The sequence below is a fragment of the Taudactylus pleione genome, unplaced genomic scaffold (genome assembly GCF_031769625.1).
Source record: "Taudactylus pleione unplaced genomic scaffold, aTauple2 ptg000019l, whole genome shotgun sequence".
Classification (NCBI taxonomy): domain Eukaryota; kingdom Metazoa; phylum Chordata; class Amphibia; order Anura; family Myobatrachidae; genus Taudactylus; species Taudactylus pleione.
Window position 1 is genome coordinate 39,819,649 of NW_028284421.1, and position 23,813 is coordinate 39,843,461.

General features: G+C 42.1%; 1 protein-coding gene across 9 annotated transcripts in view; it reads left to right on the forward strand.

The window, feature by feature from the left end:
* Nucleotides 1-207: 207 nt before the first annotated feature.
* SBF1 (SET binding factor 1) overlaps nucleotides 208-23,813 on the forward strand; it is a 200,543-nt gene continuing 176,937 nt past the window's right edge. For 3 of the 9 annotated variants that reach the window (XM_088447281.1, XM_088447288.1, XM_088447272.1), the window contains exon 1: nucleotides 209-435. In XM_088447281.1, coding sequence (XP_088303407.1) covers nucleotides 381-435 — 55 coding nt within the window. In that variant the 5' untranslated portion in view covers nucleotides 209-380. Of the gene's footprint in view, nucleotides 436-23,813 lie in introns of all 9 variants that reach the window. The other 6 variants (XM_088447263.1, XM_088447315.1, XM_088447296.1 and 3 more) reach the window with 3 other exon arrangements.

Genomic DNA, 23,813 nt, shown 5'->3' on the forward strand with positions numbered 1-23,813 from the left:
ACATGGTCGTGGCCTCTTCCTTTTGCCAATAGTACCGAGTCCGGCGGCTGCCGAGCCAACCCCTTACACATGACATGACAGCGCCCACGACCGGACGACGCCTGTCATTAGCATATGGCTGGTCATCGCCCCGCCCGCTCCCCGGTGCGGCCGCCTCCTCCCTGGGACACAGCTCTCTCTCGCTGCAGGCCGCGGGTGACGCTGCCATGTATACCCTCCTCCTGACCTCAACCCCCGCCCGCCCCGTGACGTCACGGCGGTAGAACCCGCCCGTTTCAGCAAGCTTCGAGGTGCATGCGCAATACCGGGCCGGGCTGGCAGGAAAGATGGCGGCGGCGGGAGGAGTCCGGGGTTGAGAGAGCGGCCCGGGGAACGGGGACATGGCGAGATTGGGAGACTACTTCCTGCTGGTGGGGTATGACCTGAACAAGCGAGGTGAGAATGGGCGGGACCATGAGGGGATGGGAGCCAAGGGTGTCTAGGGTGATAAGGATAGAGATCTTGGTGATGGGGGGGTGAGAGGGGATTGGGGTGTGATGGTATTGCTGAGTATAGAACCGTTCGGGGAGATAAACCTATACGTGTAGGAGATGCTGTAGAGATACATCCTGTATATTGTGATATATAAGCACATCATGATATAATACACTATGGTTAGTAGACTGATCTGTGCATATAAACGTGCAGTGTCTATTTCAGGGAAAAAGGTTGCAATGCATATTTTACCCCAGTGCTCAATATTTGAGTTCAATGAACATAACATGCCTGGCGATAGTGAAATACTCAGCTGCTAATGCATGTTTTGGATAATAACTATGATAACTCCACTATTCTGACCATTTGTTTGTGCTGTGAAACTGCAGAGCTGTGTATACAGTACTTGTTATTACATTTAATGTGTACATTCCGCTCCCTATTATCCTTGCTGCACTGTAGCCTGATCCTAAGGATAGTGTTTTCATGCCAAGTATCAGATTTGCCATTTTGTTTTAATTCCGTAACACCGACATATCTGTCTAATGCTGTAAGATTGTAGTCAGAGTGAACAGAAAAACATTTTATTTTTGTGGTTTTTTTTTTTAATTCAAACCAGACATAAAACCTTAACTGTCCACTCTATTTGTATTGTGTAGCTCACTGCTGAGCGTTCATCAGGCTTCTCTTCTAGAAGATGTTCACCTAAAAGATTTATACAATGAGATCTGTGGTGGAATTTATTTTTTTTTAAAGTATTTGAACCACTCTTTTCATTTGAGGTTGTGTGTGTTTATGTGTATGGGGATAGATAGACCCGGGATGTAGTTATCAGACTGGCGGACGGCATGCTGCTGGTCTGAATCCCGCCGCGGAAAGTCCAACCACCGCCGAAATCCAGATGGGCGCCAGCCCGAACGAGGTAAGTCCGGGGTACCCATAGCTGTTAGGCAGGGTTAGGTTTTGGGAGGAGTGTTAGGTTAATGCACTAAGGGAGGAGACTTAGGTTTAGGCACTAACGGTTAGGCTGCAAGAAGGGAGGGTTAGGGGGAGAATGGGGAAGGGTAAGTATACTTACCAACCATCCGGATGCCGCTGTCTGTATTTTGACAGAAGGCATCCCGACAGCCGGCATTACATACCGATTCCATATATCCTATGAATTTTAGTGCTATGAAGAGAGGGGCTAATTACATACATTTGAGTTCATATAGTAAGATCCCTATGTTGCAGTGTTTAAGGGCCCAGGTTTCAATTGTTAGCACCTGCGGCTGCAGGTGTCGGGCGCCCGGCAGAGCAATTCAGTTGTTGCAGTGTACGGGTGTCTACAGCCGCAGGAGCATACATTTCATCTCACAGCCCCAGAAATGTGCGATAAGTTGGCACTTTGGGCGCCCACACGGGGGTTTGGGCACCCAAAGCAGGGCTTTGTGCAGCTAAACCCTGTCTGTTTGGGCGCGATATGCATGGGCGCCCAAACACAATTGAATACCACACCCTGATTTCCCATCACTTTAGACTGGAGATATGGTGCGATAAAACAATTGAATCGCCACCTATGAGCATTCATAGGTAATTAACAAACCTTAATTATTGGAGAAATACAAAACAATAAAAAAATATTGTACATCAATATCACAGTACAAAGCGATCTCTGTTAAATTTTGAAATAGATGGTGCAAAAGTAATGAAATTGGGGCCTGATTCAGAGCCGCTCGTAAGCGGCCGCTCGTTTGCTCCGAGCGATGTTCGCACAACTGCGCATGCGTACGGATCGTTATACGCATGCGCTAACCAGTCAGTGCGGCCGAAAATCGTTTGTTCGCTAAATAGCGAATGCCTGCTAATATGAGTGACCGGAGGAGGCGTATGTGGGTGGTAACGGGAAGGTGCTTGAAAACGGGGAGTGGAAATCAGAACGCAGGCGTGCTTAAAGGTCAAAACGGGCGTTTTAACGGTGTGCATAATTAATACTGGAGCGTCATTGACCACGTCACTGGGTTATTTTATAGCCAGAACTGCTCGCAAATTTGTGGTAGCAAACACCAGCCACAAGAATAGCGAGCAGATCATACGCTGTTCGATGTACTCGATTAATCTAATAAATAGCGGACATGGTGTATGATGCGAGCGGCCAGGGGGCGTCTTTTTCAAAATTACAACCGCAAGTTTTGTTCGCTCGTTCAGACATAGAGGCGTCAACAGACCGCAAAGAGCGAACGGTTCATTTGAATAGCCACCCCTTTTTGTTGAACGAACGACCGCAAATAGCGACCGGCTCTGAATCAGGCCCTTGGTCCATTGAAATACAGTATGAGAAGCCTTAGAAACAAATGAAAAACCAAGGAAAGTAAAATGAGGTTTGATTGTATTATGAAACTGACATTAATATACATTGTAAATATTTTCTTTCAACACTGATTTCAATGTACACATTTTATATTACTATGTGGACATCCCATTTGTTGGATATCTAGTTTTGTCCTAATGTATAGGAACAATATAGATAAAGAGGCCTCTGGTCTCATTTTGTTTTAGGATATTAACCATTAAGATGCATTAAGGCACTAAACACCCCTTATTATTTTGTATTATATGTCAGATTCAGTATTGTGTATCATTACACTTAATAATGATAATTGTATGGCATTAATAATTAAAATTTTTACAATCAGTAAGTTTACAAGTTTAAGTACTTATACTTATTTTTTGGGGATTATGGATATATTCTGCTGCACATCTTTGCAACATTTGTACTCATTGCAATCTTTGTATGTTTTACCCAACAGTAACTGTTTTTCCTTGGAAAAATTTGCAGCATATATTGAGTAAAACATTGAAGCTCACATTTTAATATTTTCATTTATAACAGTGAAATAAGAACACAGTGTACCTGTGTCATTGTGAAAACAGAAATTCTCCTCGTGCTGTGGTTACTTTTGCACCTCTTCCTTATGAAGCAGGTTTGCTGTTGATATCTACTTCCAGGATTTGCATCTCCATCTGCTAGAATGTAGACATTTACTCATCGCCTCCCTTTTGTCTAGGCCACATAATTCTATGTAGCTTTGCACACCGGTTCAATGACTGTGGTCCTAATCCAGGGGTAGGCAACCTGTGGCAATCCAGCTGCTGGGGAACTGACATCCCAGCATTCCCTGCCACAGTTATAGTGTGCCCTAATGGCAAAACTGTGGCAGGGCATGCTGCAATGTTTATTTCCACAACATCTGGAGTGGCACAAGTTAGCTACCTCTGCCGAAGTGTTAAATTTGCAAAACGTCAGAGTTACTTGCTTTTCAGTATCTGCATCCTCTTTGCTCCCTGGAGGGGGAGTATGTTGGATATATTATTCTCCCTAGAGAAGGCTGCTTCATGCAGTTGGTTGTCCTGGTGCTCCTCTGGATCTATAATACATAACCAGTAAATCAGTTCCTATGCTACTTTAACCCCTTCAATGCTACGGACGAATGGGACTCCGAAGCACTGCTGGATTTCAAATGGGAGCAGGAGGACTAACCTAAATGTTGACCCACCCTTCATACTTGCTGTCAGTTGGACCTGAGAATGTGATGATGTCATTAGGCCCCACCCCCTCCATTGAAAATTCTATATGCATTTTTATAAGCCAAACATTAACACTCTATATAAAAAAATTTTTTTTTTCTTTTTAGTAAACCCAGAGATGGTGGTCCTAATACACAGATCTTCCAATCCTGACATTAATAAACATAGGAAGTATTAGGTTGTCTATTTTTCCAAACTGTATGCCTTGTTGAGCTACCATATTACTCATATGCATTTTATATTTTTCTTCCAAATGTAAAAAAAGACAAAACTGCATCATCCTTATCAAGTGCAGTTTTTACTATGAAAACTTACGGTGCTTACACACGGGACGACCGTCGGTGATGACGATAGCACTGAACGATCTCCCGGGTGTGCTGGATGATCGATATCGATCATCCATCACACCACCAACGATCGCGGGCCCCTATAGTAACCTGGTCGATATCGACCAGGTTGGCCTGCATGCACGGGCTATGGATAATTTCGTCATCGCCCATATGTGCCCGCGCATCCAAGGTCGTTGGAAGGGACCAAAAAATGTACGATATGATCGATATAGTTCATATTGAGCATTTTAATTGTCCTGTGTGTACGCACCATTACATGTAGGGGCGCCTGATGGAGCAATTCAATTGTGACTCTGTTCAGGCGTGAATGCTGCGGGTGAAAAGTCCTGGTTTTGGACTCCCAAACTGTTGTTTGGGCACACTAACCAGGACGGGTTTAGCCAGTCTATGCAGCTAAATCTGGTGTATTGGGCGCGACGTACACAAAATCAATTGAATATTGCCCCCCGATCTCCTGTCACTTTAGACAGGAGATCCGGTGGGCCTGATTCAGCAGGACTTTTGCATGGTTATAGCAAGTTGCCCATAAATACATCCAAACCGATTGAACAGAGAAAAATTTTAATATTCGTCTATAGGCCACACTCAGCAGGCTGGATGATCCAGCTCCTGTAGACCACTGACTGGGCACCGCGGCTTTCCCCAGTACTATTACCAGCCCCATACCCTGCTCGGCGGTGACAGCCCCCGACCACACTTGGTAGTCTCCGTTTCCTGTGCGGAGCAGAGGGTGAGGGGAGGGCGGGAGATCACAGTATCCATGGTCTCCACCCCTTCCTCTGCTTTTGAAGCATGAAAGTGATTATTATTACAGGACAGCGCTACTGATTGGTCAGAGCGCGTCCTGAGGGACCCAGCGTTTTTTTTTTTGGAGTCCCCACCCTCAATTCTCTTGATAAATGCGCATATTTGCGGTCACTGATACAAGAAGTTTATAGGATGTAATGTGCTTCATTCATTGCAAAAATAAAACAGTTTGTCTACATCATGATGTATATTTTAATTTTCTCTTTTCTATAATATATAATTTCACTACATTTATAATGATATTTGGCCCTTCGCTATTGATAATTGCTACAGAGACTTTAGATTTTAAATGTTTTTAATTAAGAATATTTAATTGTCTTTTGAGCTGATCCAATGTGTTTTCGTGGGGCGGAGTTCTTTCCATGTTATAAATCTCTTGATGAGTAATCTCATATGGTTTATCTGTGAACTGATTCTTGTTTTTTATTTATTAGGCCATTTGAAGTGACATAAGAAAGTTCTTTTTTTTTGTATCCTCTAGTAATTTTTTGAGTGTATGTACATACCTGTGGCTGGAGACCCAGCCCAGGTGGCTAAAATGGCCGCCACAACACTGAAGTGGTTAATCCTCGTGCTTCTGTGCCATTTTTTTAATAGACCAGTTCCAGCACTGAGAGATGGGACTAGTGCCAACAGTAATGCACGCGCATACTGTATATAATAAACTGTATTAAAATATATATATTGTGGTAAAGGGGATGTAGTCCGACAGTCTAAATACCTGGCTCCAGAATCCCGACCGCCGCCTTCCCCAAGGTAAGTATTGGGGGTTATGGGTGGGTTAGGGTTAGGCACTAAGGGGGGAGGGTTAGGTTTAGGGTGCGGGGAGGGGGAGCTTAGGTTTAGGCACTAGGGGTGGGAAGTTAGGTTCCGGCATCGGGGGGGGGAGGGTTAGGTGTAGGGAACTTACCTTCCAGTGTCGGCATTGTGGCTGTTGGGATGCCGCTGTCGGTATTCTGACAGCCTGCATCCCAACAGCTGGGATCCCATGCCCAACCCGCGGTAAATCACTGCAGTTGATCTTCAATGCATTGGTGTATAAAGCAAAGTATATTTAATAGTCTATGACATGTTTAAATGTATTTATGTGTTTAAATGCACTTTTTGTAAAAGGAATGACCAACTTCTGTGGCTGCAGGAAATTGTCATTTCCTAGCAGGAGGTCTAATGAATGGAAAGATCTTTTTTGGTCAGTCCACTCCAGGTGAGGCCTGGATTGAAGTTTTCTGTGGGAAGGTGTGAAAAGTGTGAAATGGCCCTGAGGTTGTCACTTGTGTTTCTGGGCTTTTGGGGGAAAAAAAACGTTTGTTTTCCATGATTTCCTGCACATTGGAGGAAGACGAATGCTAATACTATTGCTGGTTAACCTATATATATATTTTGACTCTGTGTGATAATTGTATCAAAGGATGAAAGTAAATTGCAAGTTCCTGTGGGATGTGAGTTGTAATTACATTTAGGATACATGGTCTGATTGGTATACAAGACCAACTGTGGGAGGATTTTACCATGCTGTATTATGTGTTCTGACTATAAGGATTGTATTGCTGTGAAACATCTGTATGCTGGCCCCCCTTAAGCTAGGTGAAGAGTCTTTTTTTTTTTTTTTTTAAAGACTATTTGTGCAATAAACATCTTGCCTTTACAAACGACTACTTATGAATCCTGCGACAACAGAATTGCGTCAAATGCTATTTTGTTCTTTGGCTTTTCTGGATTGAACCCAGTGTCTCCAAGCTCAAAGCCCTCTGCCAGCTACCTTGCAGAGCCTGGTCCATTGTCGACGCATACGCAGCAGCAAGCGGTTCCAGAGCCGGTGGAAGGACCTGGTGGTGGCAGCTAAGTTACACGCCCACAGTGCAGAGTCAGTAACAGGAGTTACTGGAGGTAAGAGGGAATCCCTGATACCTCAAGATCCAATGGGGATAAAAACTAATTGGTGATTGGGTGGCTAGTGAGGTCATCCGGTCACAATACCCTTGAATGGTGGTAGTGTTTTTTATTTGTATGTTAAATGCAAACTCATTTAAAATGCGTTTGTTGCTAATGCTTTAGAGCTCACTGTAGGCCTTCACAATGTGCTTACCTGTAGTAAATGCATGTGGATAGAACACAAATTGCAAAACGCCGATTGCTAGTGCCAGCGGTGGTAGACATTGTGACACTGGTTTCTATTGTCATACTCATTTGAGCAGTTCAATACGAGTGAGTAACCTGAAATGATACAAAGGTAAATGGAAAATTAATGTAGATTACAGCATGAAAACAAGTAATGGGTTAAGAACTTCTAGCTGTTCTACAGCAATGAAAAAGGCTTGCCTGGACTGTGCAGCACCACTAGTGGACTACTGAAGACTGGAAGAAGGTCTTATGAACCAAGAAATCTAAATTTTAAATCTTTGGTTTATCACGCAGGGTTTTAGTACGACATTTAGTAGGTGGAAGGAAGGTTCTTCAGTGTGTGGGGTTTATTTACTGAGCTTCCCTGTGTTTTTAAGCCCAACATTTAAAATGACAATGCTATTAAAGCATTGCCGTTTTAAATTTTGGGCTTAAACATGCCAGGTAGCGTTTGCTTTGACGGCAAGTTGGTCAAGGGTTTATCCTGCAGCTATATAGAGACCCAAAACATACTTCCAGGCAATGTGGGAATGACTTTTAAAGTAAAGAATAAAATGGTAGTAATTGAGGTATGGCATGGTCAGCACAGTCTCCAGACTCAAATGCCATTGAGCTGGTTTGGGATGACCTGAACAGAAGGGTGATTTAAAAAAACTAAAAATAAATAAATAAATCTATATATATATATATATATATATATAATCTATCAATCCTTATTCAAGGAACAAATTGCGCCAGTTAGTTTGCACATTTGTTGGAACTTCTTGTAGAAAGAATGCCTTGAGTGTGTTCGGCATCTTTATCTGTTACTTTAATTAAAACATTTAAGTTAACCTTGGATGGATGTGTTCTAAAACTTCTTACCAGCAGTGTGCCTGCTTACATGAATTTTACTTGCAATAAAGACACTAGTAAAACCATGTAATTAATGTTTATGATTGCGTTCAAACTTTTATCTACAAAATTGGAAAAATTAATAAACCAAGCTAGTTAAAATCCTACAACACCATTGACCTAAGTAGCTTGGCAATGCTTAAGGGACCTATCCATTAGCAGATCTTTATCTACGATGAAAGACAAAAGATAGAACACGAATTGCAAAACGCAGAGGGATAACTTGAAAATTCCTGGGGCTGCGGTGATAGGTATCTGTCATGTACATGACAGATTTTTGTAAACGACGAATGATATTGCATGACATCATTCATGGAGTGTTTTCTTTTTTTGTTTGTATTAATTTTCATTAAAAATATCGTTCGTCGTTTACCGCTTATAAACTGACAGATATTTCTAATATCTGTCAGTGATAAGCGATAATTGACCAACATGTTGGAGAGATGAAAGACACACTTTGTCTGCCGCGGGAGTGCGCATCTGTCATCGTTCAGGGCCTATCCATGACAGATAAATTGAATGACTGAACAATATATCGTTAATTGTTCAAATTTATCTGCTAATGGATAGGCCCCTATAGTGGCAGGTGCACTGTTTGTAAATATGGCACTCATGAGCACGTTCAAGTCAAAGAACTGCTATGTTTATATCGTGGCTTGATAAATACTGGTCGCCATGGTGATCAAGATTTGGCGACTGGATTATCCTATGGTGGGAGGAATCCTCAGGAGCCCCAGCATCCTTTAGTTGCATGTAATTCATACCACTGTCCTACAAAGACATCTATATCTCTTGCTGTGTATCATTTGGTTCCTGGTCCCGCAGCCTGTTTAACCAAGCAGCATTTAACCACTGAGTTTTAAAGCCCCCTTCCTGGGCCACAAGTTTATTTAGGGAATGTGAGTTACCCACATTCAATAGTATATTGTTTTCAGATGCAGTGGCCGATTCAATTGTTTTTTTCTCGCCTGATCTCCCATCTAAAATGATGGGAGATCGGGGTGCGATATTCAATTGTTTTGGATGTGTATGCCTTTCGCGCTTTTCGTTGCCCAAGTAGGCCGGGTTTAGCTGCGTATAGCAGCTAAACCCATCTAAAGTCCTGGTTAGCGCATCCAAAACCTGGACTTTTTCGCTGATTTCTGCTCACCACCTCAGGTGGGTGCAAGCAGAAATCTGTGGGCCTGCGGCATTCACAAGAAAACAGCAACAATTGAATTACATCATTGGGCTCCCATTACAGCCGCAGGTAAAAACAATATAACTCACCACTATATGGTTACGCAAAAGGTGAAGTTTACATTTTGCAATAAGAGTGAGTTCTATGATGTCAATGTCAGAAATGCAACTTCTGACATCAGCCTGATGACCGCTTTAGACAACTTTCCAGATCGGTGGAGGATATTTGCTCGCTCTTCACCGACAAATCCATTCTGATTTCAAATTTGGGACTCTGCTGTGTGGTATATTCTGAATTGTAGGTCCTACAGTATGGTATACAAATTGGAGGCACTACTATGTGTCTTTCTATGAATTGGGGCCTTTACGGTGAGGCATGCTATAAATTAAGGAACCTGCTGTGTGGCATACTGTTAATTGGGGGTCCTGCTGTGTTGCATGCTATGAATTTGGGGCAGTACTGCATGGAATTGTATGAATTGAGTGCTAAAGATGGGCATATGGGTGGGTCTTATGGATATTGAAGGGTCATGTGGTGGTTTGAATACATTACAGGGCCATGGACCTCATTCAGAGTCGGTCGAAGCGGCCGCATGGTCGTACACCACCGATGTTCGCTATACTGCGCATGCGTAAAGTTCGCAATGCGCGTGCGCAAACTAGCCGCTACGATCAGAAATTTCTCTCTCCTTGAACACAGCCAGGTTGGTAGTTTGAGTGACAGATTGAGGCGTTTGTGGGTGGTAACAGGGGAAGGCAGGGGAAGGTGCTTGAAAACGGGGGAGTGGAGATTCTAACGCAGGCGTGCCTAATTATGCGAACAGCGTTTTATGGGAGTGCATAGGGTTTATGGGAGTGCATAATTAACAAAGTAGTGTCATGGCACATGTGACATGGGAGGTTTTTACACTGACATGATCGTAGAGCTTAAGAGAGGGTATGGTCAACCTTAAGCTCTACGACCAGTTCCGATGGTCTCGATTAATCCTTATATGCCCAGAGATGACATGCAATACGTACGAGAAGGGGGCGTATTTTTTTGAATTCCGGCCGCTTCCTCCCCTTGGTCGGCCAGCTACCGATCCGAACTTAGGGACGCAACTTGCGAGGGAATCATTTGCATATCTGGCCCCTTTTCCCGTACGAAAGGGCGGCCGCTTCGACCGACTCTGAATGAGGTCCCATGTGTGGTAGTCTGATTTTCAAGTATTTTGTTTGGAAAATGATGGTCTGGTTCCGAAACTTTTTAGCTGGCCTCCTAGATTTAAGAAATAATTGACAAGCCCTGGTTTATACTGTATAATTAATGCTGAACTAACGTCTGAATAATGAGCTACCTCTAAAATTTATATTTGAACTCAAACTTTTAATAAGCTTGTTTTAAACTTGGATATTAAAAAGTTTCAAAACTGATTTTATTTAAAACAAAACCTAAACTGTAATATGGTGAAATTACCATGGACAACTAAAACAGTGTAAAGTGTGTCCTCCTTAAAGGCCCCTACACACTACACGATTTTGTTAACAATTTGGACAAATACAACTCATCGGAACGACAAATCGTTAAAACGGACAATGCGGCTGACGACCCCATGCAGCGGTATGCGGCATATCGGGTTGTCGGGCACCGGATCGTCCAGTGTGTACGGATCACACAATATGTCGACACGTCGTCGTCCGTCGCATCACTGGGTACACACGTCGTTTATTGTTTACCCAGCTTTAGTTTGCAATCAGAGTACAGGCAATTTGCTTGTTTTAAATCATGCAGTTCTAAAAGAATTTAGAGTTTGAATGGGCACGATTCAATTTAGCGCGATATAAATAGCGCCGGGAGATAGCTCCCGGAGCTATTCAATTCATCGCGCTGTTAGGTCGGGGAAGGCTTGTTATCGCGCCTTAAACAGGGTGTTTAGGCGCGATAACGGGCATTCCCCGACCTAACTTCCCGGCGCGAGGCTGTTTTCCCGGTGCTAAGGGCAGAAAACAGCCTCGCGCCGGGACTTATGTCGGATTTCTTCTCTCATCCCCGGAGGGATGAGAGAAGAAATCATTAGTCGGACTTGTCAGCGCGGTGTATTGAATAGCTCCGGGAGCTCACTCCCGGAGCTATTTACATCGCGCTGAATAGATTCGAGCCCAGTGTTTTCTTTATTTTGAACTAAAATAGACATAATAAATCAAACTGTATAGACTGTCCAATTGGAGAACTGTTTGCAATCCTTTTGTATCTGCCTGACCTCTCTCCACAGTGTCAGTGTACTTGAAAACAATTACTTGATTATTTTTATGTCCACTTGTTGGATAGATGAAATGGGTATGGGCACAAGGTGTGTACCCCACTTAAGAACAGAGCAGTCTGCAGTTTTAAGTACAGTTCTCTTTCAATACCACGTCCTGTTTAATACCACCCACTTTACCATTAGGTATATTATTTGCACATAATTCAATTCAAAGGTATTTGTTCCATTATGTCACTTTTATTTTATAATTTCTAAAGCGAGAGTATTGTACTAGCAGGGACACTATACTAGGAAATGTATTTATCCAGTAATACAAGATTGGAAGGGACTTGTATTTACAAAGTAGATAATTTAGGTCCATTATGCCTATTTCAGTTTGGACTTCTCTCTTAAATCTCAATATTTAATTTCACCATGTTATATGTAACTAATTCAGTAAAAGGATACATGCATGCATGCATGCATGCATGCATACATACATACATACATGGGCCAAAAGTTTTTAGCATGACACAAGTATTGGTTTTCACAAAGTTTGCTGCTTCAGTGTTTTTAGACCTTTTTGTCAGATGTTACTATGGTATACTGTTCTTGACACCAGGCCATCCTCCAAAAGTCTTTGTCCTGTGTCATGCCAACAGTAAAGCATCCTGAGACCATTCATGTGTGGAGTTTCTTCTCCGCCAAGGGAGTGGGATCACTCATAATTTTGCCTAAGAACACAGCCATGAATAAAGAAGGCTACCAAAACATCCTCCAAGAATGCTGCACTTACTGCTTGCATCAAAAAAGGTTGGGGTGCTTCGCTAGAGACACTATGGTCCAACTTACAAGTCCAAAGAAAATGGGCACTCACCAGTCTGTAGATAAAAGGTTGCTCTTTAATTACTCACAGATCACATTACAAGTAGTCAACGTTTCGGCCTGGATTGACCTTTGTCAAGACAATCACGCATAGCTACCACCATAGAGACCCATAGCCCACATGTACCAAGAACCGATTTAAGTAGCAAAGCCAATTAGCAAGGCACCTCCCACACCTCAACCAGGAAGTGCACCTCCGTGGGTTCGGAAGTGCTCAAAATCATCAACCTAGATAATAAGTACATATTGACATCCAACTTCGCATCAAAACAGTATAGCAAACATATCACTGTACCTGAATAGAGCACACGCCATACATATACACCGCAGCATCGCCGACCGGAAATGCAATGCATTTCATCTCGTTGTACACACAAAAACTGGAAGTGACGCTGCTGTACCAAGACAAAGCCAGGAACCACAACTGGAAGTGGTATGCTCAGCGCAAAAGTAAAAAGTATGGCTAAGCTGAGAAACAACTACAACAGTAACCTAGCAACCTCGATGGAGGTGTATCATTAAAGTGCCTGTAGATACCAATCAACATAATCACATCACTTCAAATGCTAATACTATTCAGATCGGCTCAAGGAGGACAAAACACCACATAAAAAAACAACACACAAAAAAAACAACAAATCGTTCTTGTATATAAAATATCAATTCAATTTCTTAAAGACAATAAAAACATAAATATAGGAATATGTCAAAAAATAAGAGAACAAGAGATATAAGAATGTCAAAAAATAAAAATACAAAAATAGTGAAGTATCTCTAAAGGTGCGTACACACGGGATGATCTGTACCACCGACATGAAAGATATCTTTGAAAGATACCTTTCAAAGATCTCTTTCAAAGAGATCTTTCAAAGATATCATTCAGTGAGTCATCCTGCCACATCTCTGAACATGCAAAGTTGATATCGTCCAGATTGACCTACATGCACGGACGATCATAGATATTGTTATCGTTTATGCGGGAAGGCGCATCGTTGGTCGTTCACTGCATAAAAATGAACGATATGAACGATATATCGTTAAACGATATAGTTATCGGTCATATCATAACGATATATCTGTCCGTGTGTACACACCTTTACTGTGCCAACATTATTGCCCTTACCACAAAAAAAGTATTGTAAGGATGATATTTGTTCAGGCCCCTTGGGTTAACAGTGTCCAAATTAAATATCCATCTGGCCTCACAGTTTTTCAGGCATAGCTCCCTATCTCCACCACGGGTCAACTTAGGAACATGATCGATCAGCATACATCTAAGTGATACCGCAGAATGGCCTGATGTAGCAAAATGTATGGCCACAGGCTTATCTGAGCTTTTAAAGTGTATTGCTGCACAGATCAATGAACGATGATTGGCCATGCAAAAGTATTCACCCCCCTTTGCATCTTTCATGTTTTGTTGCCTCACAACCTGGAATTAAAATGGATTGTTTGAAGGTGTGCATCATTTCATTCACAGAACATGCCTACAACTTTGAAGTTGTGTTTTTTTTTTTTGTTTTTTTTTGAATATTGTGAATCCAACAACATTTAGGACAACATAACAGAAAACTTCAGCATGCATAACTATTCACCCCCCTAAAGTCAGTACTTTGTTGAGTCACCTTTTGCGGCAATTACAGGTGCAAGTCGCTTTGGATAAGTCTCTATGAGCTTGCCACATCTTGCCCCTGGGATTTTTGCCCATTCCTCATGGCAAAACTGCTCCAGCTCCTTCATGTTGGATGGTTTCTGCTTGTGAACAGCAATCTTCAAGTTTGACCACAGATTCTTAATTGGATTGAGATCTGGGCTTTGACTAGGCCATTCCAACACGTTTAAATGTTTCCCCTTAAACAACTTGTGTTGCTTTAGCGCTATGCTTCGGGTCATTGTCCTGCTGGAAGGTGAACCTCCGTCCCAGTCTCAAATAACATGCAGACTGAAACAGGTTTTGCTCAAGAATATCCCTGTATTTAGCACCATCCATCTTTCCCTTTAATCGCATCAGTTTCCCAGTCCCTGCTGCTGAAAAACATCCCCACAGCATGATGCTGCCACCACCATGTTTCACTGTGGGAATGGTGTTCTTGGGGTGATGGGATGTGTTGGGTTTGCGCCAGACATAGCGTTTTCCTTGGTGACTGAAAAGTAACTTTTTAAACTCATCTGACCAGAGCACCTTCCTCCATACATTTGAGGAGTCGCCCACATGCCTTTTAGCAAACTCAAATCGTGTCTTCTTATTTTTATCACTAAGTAATGACTTTTTTCTGGCCACTTTTCCATAAAGCCCAGCTCTATGGAGTGTACGGCTTATTGTGGTCACATGCACAGATACACCAGTCTCTGCTGTGAAACTCTGCAGCTCCTTCAGGGTTACCTTTGGTCTCTGTGCTGCCTCTCTGATGAATGCCCTCATTGCCCGGTCTGTGAGTTTTGGTGGGTGGCCCTCTTTTGGCAGGTTTGTTGTGGTACCATGTTCTTTCCATTTGATGATGATTGATTTGATGGTGCTCCGGGGGATCATCAAAGATTTGGATATTTTTTTATAACCCAACCCAGAATTGTACTTCTCAACAACTTTGTCCCTGACTTGTTTGGAGAGCTCCTTGGTCTTCATGGTGTGATGCCTCTTGCTTAGTGGTGATGCAGCCTCTGGGGCCTTTCAGAAAAGTTGTGTTTATACTGGCAGATCATGTGACACTTCACACAGGTGGACTTCATTTCACTAATTATGTGACTTCTGATGGTAATTGGTTGCACCAGAACTTTTGAGGGGCTTCATAGCAAAAGTCGTGATTACATATGCACATGCCAAATTTCAGAATTTTATTTCTAAAGAATCCTTTTATATATATTTTTCTCATTTCACTTCACCAAATTAGACTATTTTGTGTAGATCCATCACATAAAAATCAGATTAAAAAAATAAAATAAATTACAGGTTGGTTGTAATGTAACAAAAAAGGTAAAAAGCCATGGGGGGGGGGGGGGGGGGCGAATACATTTGCAAGGCAGTGCATATGTGTGTGTGTATGTATATATAAATCTCTATCTCAATCATGACATTCTCTAAGATTTAATTACATTATATGTATATTACTTGTATGCTATATTTTTTGGCAAGTGTGTATTCAACATTCACTTCCTTGTTGGTACTACATGTACTGTATTCTTATTCTTTGCTACTGTTGATAATTGATGCAGTGATCATGTTGTAGCTCTCCTTATTACCTCTCTCTGCTCAGATACTCCATACATACTTACTTTTTTTTTTTTTTTTTTTTAAAGGTGGTATAAATCTTGCATTGCTTTCAAATAAATCGCCACTTTAATATCTGGTAGCTAAGCTGGCTACAAATGTCTGTGATTGAAGTTTGTGGCCAATAGTTTTTAATCAGTAACGCTTAATTTTTTTTTGTTGCACTGTTGACTACTAGGTATTTAAATGTTCATAGGAATAAATAGTAAATTGGAGAGCATTGTGTAAAATATGTAATATTATCTAATTATGTAATATAATTAGATAATTCCCAACCAGTTGGCTTGATCATGGTAACACCCCTTAGATTATGATCCCCAGCTCTATAGATAGACACATGGGAGGGGCTTATGGGCATGGTGGAAGCCTTCCCTGCAGCATGTCTTTATTTATAGTTCTAAATGGTGAGTACTAACATGTGCAAGTATATTTATAATTCGGTATGTACAGGTATATTGTGTATCCATGTGTGTACAGCGGTAGCAACTGTACATCTCTAATTGTTTAAACATTTAAGCAACTCATTTAAATGACTATTTATTTTGAAGCTGCTACTGATCTTTTTAGCTGACAAATGAACTATTGTTTTATATTTAGCATATAACAAATCATCTTTGTTATTAGTGGAGTTACATTTATCTGTATCAATCTACTAAATAGCTGATGCAAAATAGTCAGTGTGCTTTAGGTCCAGGCTACAGAAGTGACGCTTATCAAGCAACAAATCCTATTAGACAAGTATTATGACCTGTAAAGAGTAGTCCTCAAAAGAACTTGCTATATATGTAGTGTTCCCGCTAGGCTGTTTTAGCGGGGCGCGGCGCCCTGCCCTCCTTCGGGAGGGCAAAAAGCACCCTGCCCTCCAGGAGGAGGGCAAAAAGCGCCCTGCCCTAACAGCCTGCGGGAGCCGTTCTCACCCGCGGGACGCAGTGTCCCGCGGGTGGACAAACATGCGGTGACCCAGTCTATTCTCCCTTTCTGCAGCGCTTGGGGGCTGCCCGGCATGTCCGTAAGCGCCGGGCACGCCCCCAAGTATGACGAAAAGGGGGACGCGTCTTATAGACACACCCCCTTTTCGTAACCACGCCCCTTTTCGGACGCGCGCACGCACCAAAGGCGCGCGCACAACATTGCCCTCTCTAGCTCCGGCCTGCCTGCCGCCGGAGCTAGAGGGAACACTATATATGCTACTGCCTTTCGGACTCCTGCGTGACAGTCTAATGCACATTTTGCATTGTGACAAATCATATGTCCATTAACGTTCATGTGATACCCATATAATCATAAATCAACGTTCTATGGCCATAGTATCAAAACTGTGCTTCATTTTCCCTATTGAATGTAAGTTGAAGCAAAATTAGTTAGAAATAGTCTTTTGCAGTAATTTTTTTGTTCATAGTGTGAATGGTAAATGCATGTTTGGCAAATAAAACAAGGCTTGGATGTGCAACCAAGATATTGGCATATGTCTCCTCTCCTGCTCTATGTAAACCTTGTTCTTTGCATGTATAAGCACAGACTATTTAAATGAAGGATGCATCTTCTTCCTATCTCACAGCAAGGTCAGGAATTTCTGTGACATGAACCAATGAAGGGAGAATGTATACATAGTATGCATACTTTAGTTAGTGTATTTATAATAATATACCAGTTGCATTGGCTTGCTTATACTAGCTGAGATTATAGTCAGCGTATTCGTATTCTATCAAGGAATGCTTATATTCAAATATTACAGCTGTAGGCCTGCATTATAATAGAGCTGCCAACATATGTGACAATTTTATTTATTACCAGTTATTTATATAGCGCACACCTATTCCGCAGCGCTGTACAGAGAATATTCGTCCATTCACATCCGTCCCTGCCCCAGTGGAGCTTACACTATATTCCCTACCACATGCACTCAGACATACACACTAGGGGTAATTTTTGTTAGGAGCCAATTAACCTACCAGTATATTTTTGGAGTGTGGGAGGAAACCGGAGCACCCGGAGGAAACCCACACAAGCACAGGGAGAATGTACAAACTCCACACAGTTAGGGCCGTAGTGGGTATCGAAACAACGACCTCAGTGCTGTGAGGCAGTAATGCTAACATTGCACTGTCTGTGCTGCTTCAAGTCTAGTTAGTTTCATTTACTATATATCATATACTAGCTAGCACAGCAAATGACAGCTGCCTCTGTATATAAAGGGCCTCATGCGGAGTTGGATGTGAATACATTTTGCAAGGTTTTTTTCATCCTGTGCATGCGCATTAGAAAGGAGTATGTCTGCCTGCATACATACAGTTACTAAATTATTGTTCACCTATTTCCAAATGTGGGAGTCCTCCTTGGTCTATGTAGCATCACCTATCCTTAAACACAAATTTTGTCCATCTCTGTATAAGGCCCAAATGTCTGTAAATAATCTGTGCAGCAGATCCATAATACTGCATTACCTGTATAATGATTGTCATGGTTTTCATAACTTCGCTCAGTTGCACCTTAAATGCAAAAAATGTCAGCATGAGCATAGTTAACACTATGTAAGAGGCATTAAATCTTAACTAGAAAGTCAAGAAAGCTTATGCTGATGCCATGTTGATCTCTTTGAGGTTGAGTGTGTGTAAAATATGTGTGTGTGTGTATATATGTGTGTGTGTGTGTGTATATGTGTATATGTATGTATATATATAATATATGTATATATAGATATATATATATTGTTCACTCTAGCTCCGGCGGCAGGCAGGGCGCCGGAGCTAGAGAGGGCAATGTTATGCGTGCGCCCGAAAAGGGGGCGTGATCATGAAAAGGGGGCGTGTCTATAAGACGCGTCCCCTTTTCGTCATACTTGGGGGTGCGCCCGGCGTCTATTCTCCGGCGGTGACCGGGTCACCGCATGTTTCTGCACCCGCGGGACACTGCGTCCCGCGGGTGAGAACGGCACCCGCAGGCTGTGAGGGCAGGGCGCTTTCTGCCCTCCTCCTGGATGGCAGGGTGCTTTTTGTCCTCCAGGGCAGGGTGCTTTTTGCACCTGGCATCTATTCACCGGCGGTGACCGGGTCCAAGACTGCTCCCGCAGGCTGTGAGGTCAGGGCGTTTTCTGACCTCCAGAAGGAGGGCAGTGCGCCGCGCCCCGCTAAAACAGCCTAGCGGGAATGATAGATATATATATATATATATATCTCTCTTATCCATGTTAGTAGAATATTTTATTGGATTGCCTAATGTTTTGAAAAGAATAATATGTAAGCTTGTGAAAAACTAAACAAATCTGTTGTAGTATACATTGTTGCTGTCAGTCCAATTTTTGATTTTTAAATGGGAACTTGTGTTACTGAAATATGGGAGTGTGCAACCAACAAACTTAATAACGAACTCTGACTTTAGAAAGAAGAGTACCAACATTCAAGGAGAGAAAGCTAATGCTGGCCATACACCTGCATGATTTCGGGCCAATTTTCAACGCGCTGTACGATCAATCGTGTATAAATCTGGCATTTTTCAAGTAGGATACAATCCGATGCGTGCTCCCGCAGCTCCTAAAACGGATCGTGTGATCAGATGTGCAGCCCATATGATTCGTCATATTCGTATGCTGATTGTGCCCTGTTTTTTCACCATGCGATGAATCGTGCGTCCGAGCGGCATCATTTGTTAAAAAAATAAAAAGACTGATGCATGTACGGGGAGATGCATCTGTCTGTAATAAAATAAGCACAGATGCAGGGATGGTTCAGTGAGATCCGTGCATCTGTGAGAAAAAAAAAGCCCTGGTTGCCAAAATACGGGGGGACAAACATTGTAGGGGTCCCCCGTATTCTACGCAACCAGCACTGGGCTCTGATCCGGTTCTGGAAATACAGGGGGGAAAAATGAGTAGGGTTCCCCTGTATTTTCCAGAACCAGCATCGGATGATTTCCCCCTCCCCCCCCCCTCCCCTCCAGTGCGTGCATCAGTCCTTCTTTTTTTTTTTTTTTTTTTACAAATGACGCCGTTCAGACGACAGACGCGAGATGCATCGTATCGTGAGATTGTATATACAGTCAGGTGCATAAATATTGGGACATTGACAGAATTTTCATATTTTGGTCTCTATTCACCACCACAATGGCTTTGAAATGAAACAAACAAGATGTGCTTTAACTGCAGACTTTCAGATTTAATTTGAGGGTAATTACATCCAAATCAGGTGAACGGTGTAGGAATTACAACGGTTTCTATATGTGCCTCCCACTTTTTAAGGGGCCAAAAGTAATGGGACAAACTAAACAATCCTAAATCTAACTTTCACTTTTTAATATTTTGTTGCAAATCCTTTGCAGGCAATTACAGCCTGAAGTCTGGAACGCATAGACATCACCAGACGCTGGGTTTCATCCCAGGTGATGCTCTGCCAGGCCTCTACTACAAATGTCTTCAGTTCCTGCTTGTTCTTGGGGCATTTTCCCTTCAATTTTGTCTTCATCAAGTGAAATGCATGCTCAATCGGATTCAGGTCAGGGGATTGACTTGGCCATTGCATAACATTCCACTTTTTAACCTTAAAAAACTCTTTGGTTGCTTTTGCAGTATGCTTCGGGTCATTGTCCATCTGCACTGTGAAGCGCCGTCCAATGAGTTCTGAAGCATTTGACTGAATATGAGCATATAATATTGCCCGAAACACTTCAGAATTCATTCTGCTGCTTTTGTCAGCAGTCACATCATCAATAAATACAAGGGAACCAGTTCCATTGGCAGCCATACATGCCCACGCCATGACATTACCACCACCATGCTTCACTGATGAGGTATGTTTTGGATCATGAGCAGTTCCTTTCCTTCTCCATACTCTTCTCTTCCCATCACTCTGGTACAAGTTGATCTTTGTCTCATCTGTCCATAGGATGTTGTTCCAGAACTGTAATGGCTTTTTTAGATGTTGTTTGGCAAACTCTAATCTGGTCTTCCTGTTTTTGTGGCTCACCAATGGTTTACATCTTGTGGTGAACCCTCTATTCACCCTTGTGAAGTCTTCTCTTGATTGTTGACTTTGACACATATACACCTACCTCCTGGAGAGGGTTCTTGATTTGGCCAACTGTTGTGAAGGGGTTTTTCTTCACCAGGGAAATAATTCTTCTGTCATCCACCACAGTTGTTTTCCGTGGTCTTCCGGGTCTTTTGGTGTTGCTGAGCTCTCCGGTGCGTTCTTTCTTTAAGAATGTTCCAAACAGTTGATTTGGCCACACCTAATGTTTTTGCTCTCTCTCTGATCGGTTGTTTTTATTTTTCAGCCTAATGATGGCTTGCTTCACTGATAGTGACAGCTCTTTGGATCTCATATTGAGAGTCGACAGCAACTAATTCCAAATGCAAATGTCACACCTAGAATCAACTCCAGACCTTTTACCTGCTTAATTGATAATGAAATAACGAGGGTATAGCCCACACCTGTCCATGAAATAGCTTTTGAGTTGATAGTCCCATTGCTTTTGGCCCCTTAAAAAGTGGGAGGCACATATAGAAACCGTTGTAATTCCTACACCGTTAACCTGATTTGGATGCAATTACCCTCAAATTAAATCTGAAAGTCTGCAGTTAAAGCACATCTTGTTTGTTTCATTTCAAAGCCATTGTGGTGGTGAATAGAGGCCAAAATCTGAAAATTCTGTCAATGTCCCAATATTTATGCACCTGACTGTACATCGTGTGGCCGGGACTGCCAAGGAGCTGCCGGGGAGTTCAAGGGGAATCGTAAGTAAACTCTTATCTTATGCTGGTCGTACTAGTGTATGGCCAGCATTAGCGCAGTTCACTCTATGCAACAAGCATTAATGTTTTTGATAACAAAACCTAGTATGCATGTAAAAGTATATTTATCTACACTTCATATCACCGTAGTACAGTATATACACTAAGGGCTAAACGTAGTAGGTTCCGAGTTTTGGAAATGTGCGAGTATAGCTTTATACTTGCACATTTTTAGACCTCACTCTATGTAATAGGGTGCAAGAACATGCAAATTCGCATACTCCTGAAACTTGCACTGCAGAAGCTTGCATCCAGATGTTTTGCCATCAAAAACATACAACTCAGCCAATGTAATAGAGTACAAGTTTTTAACTCGCAAAATATTACTTACTTAAAAAACGTGAAAAAAATATAGACCTGCTTCAGGCTAGTGAGTATAGCCTAAGCGGATGCGAGTTACACAGAAGTCTTTGTGGAAAAAGCTCTCAAAGTGTAAAAAAAAATACGACGTGGTGTTCCCCCTAATAACACAACCAGCACCGAGCTTTTCTGAGCCAGTCCTGGTTTTGGAAATACGGGGGACAAGATTTGAGAAGGGTGTGTCCAAACACAAATCTAAATCTCTTTTGCACATTTTTACATCTGCAGTGAAGCATGCTGTTACCCAGTTACACAATTACTTGCTCTTTTCTGCTTTGCTGCCAACTCAGAATTAGCCCCTTTATCTAGTTATTTTATATTCTACTATCTCAGTGTTTATGGATTCATGCTTGTCATGGACAGGACTCTTGTGTTTTGTAACCATGGTGGAAGCTTCTTTTTTTATTGTTGGTTTTTTTTTTAAGCCTTGTTTGGGGCTGCTCCTGGGATTGTTGCTTCTATCATTTTATATTGCCTTGGTCCATGCTTTTGATTTTTGTCTATTATGCCATGCGATGTTTTGGCATTACATATGTATTGCCTAAGCTAATTTCTGCTTTTCCTTGTACTGTTTGTGAGATATTCTGTACTATACCCTAATGCATTGTATCCCAAACTTTTTTGAATCACGGCGCCCTAGTGTATCAGCAGTGTTTTCACGGCCCCCCCTAAGCCAAACGTTTGTTATTGAGAAATTCAGAAAAAACGTAGTAAAGTGAAGTAAATTGTGCTTATCTATCATCCTTAGGGTCAGTTATGTGATGGAGGAGAGTTGTGCTTCTGTTTGTCCACATTTTTCCATTACTTTGTCCATAAAGAATTTGATTTGGTGCTAGACCACCAACCTGAGGCACCACTGCAAGTGTCCCAAGACACCCCAGGTTGCCATGGCGCACAGTTTGGAAACCACTGCCCTAATGTATAGATTATGGGGTGTATGGCTTCTCTATTTTGTTTTCCTCCTGCTCCACTTTAATAAAAAGGAAAATAAATGGGTTGCTTCAAGTCAACGCCATGTGCAGTTCTGAAGTGCAACATCGTGTCCACCAGCCTTTGCGCATTTTCAGGGTAATGCAAAGAGGAAGCATCACTATTTTCAAAACACATACTGCTAAAGTAAAGTTCTATTCCATGGTATGAAATTGATGTTGACAAAGATCTAGTCATGGACCTTAAAACATACACCCATAAATAAGTTGTATTGCAGATACTGCTCACATTCCTTTTCAGGTATATGACCCCATCATGCAGGACCAAACCTTAACTTCTGTTCTGCTCGCTCACTGTCTGCTTGTAGTCCATGCACATGTACCTGCCACCTCATCTCTACTTGTGCCTCCACTCACATCACAGGTACTGCTGACTTCTGCCCTTTTAAGGTGGTAATAGAAATTTTTTAGTGTGATGAGTTCTTTCAGCCATTGCACACAGCATACCTAATTAAGGTGTTATGAATGCTACCTGTATGCAGTGAATAATCCCTAGTAATCTTCCACTACTGGTTAGACCACAGGCTCTGGCAACTCTTCCCTTAGTTGGAATAGTGATGTTCTGCTACAAGTGTTGGCTGTCTGAAAGATCTAATAACATTAAAGAGAATATATTACCACCTTAAAGTGGTACTGGTCAGTGTATCCTGTGATGTGGGTGGTGCTAAGGGCTAATGGCGCAGAACTGTAATGGGTTTGGTCTGTAGTGGCATTGCCACAGACGGATCTGTATGGATTGCCAAGACTGGTATTTTGATTTTCACATGTGAGGCAGACTGTCAACAGTACTCAAATGTGTCCTTCCTATCTACGTTTGATCATTTAACAGCTCCCATATATAAATGCACTATGTCTGCTAACCAAGTTTCTGAGTGTTTAATAAAGGATATATTTATTTTACAGAGCTACATACAT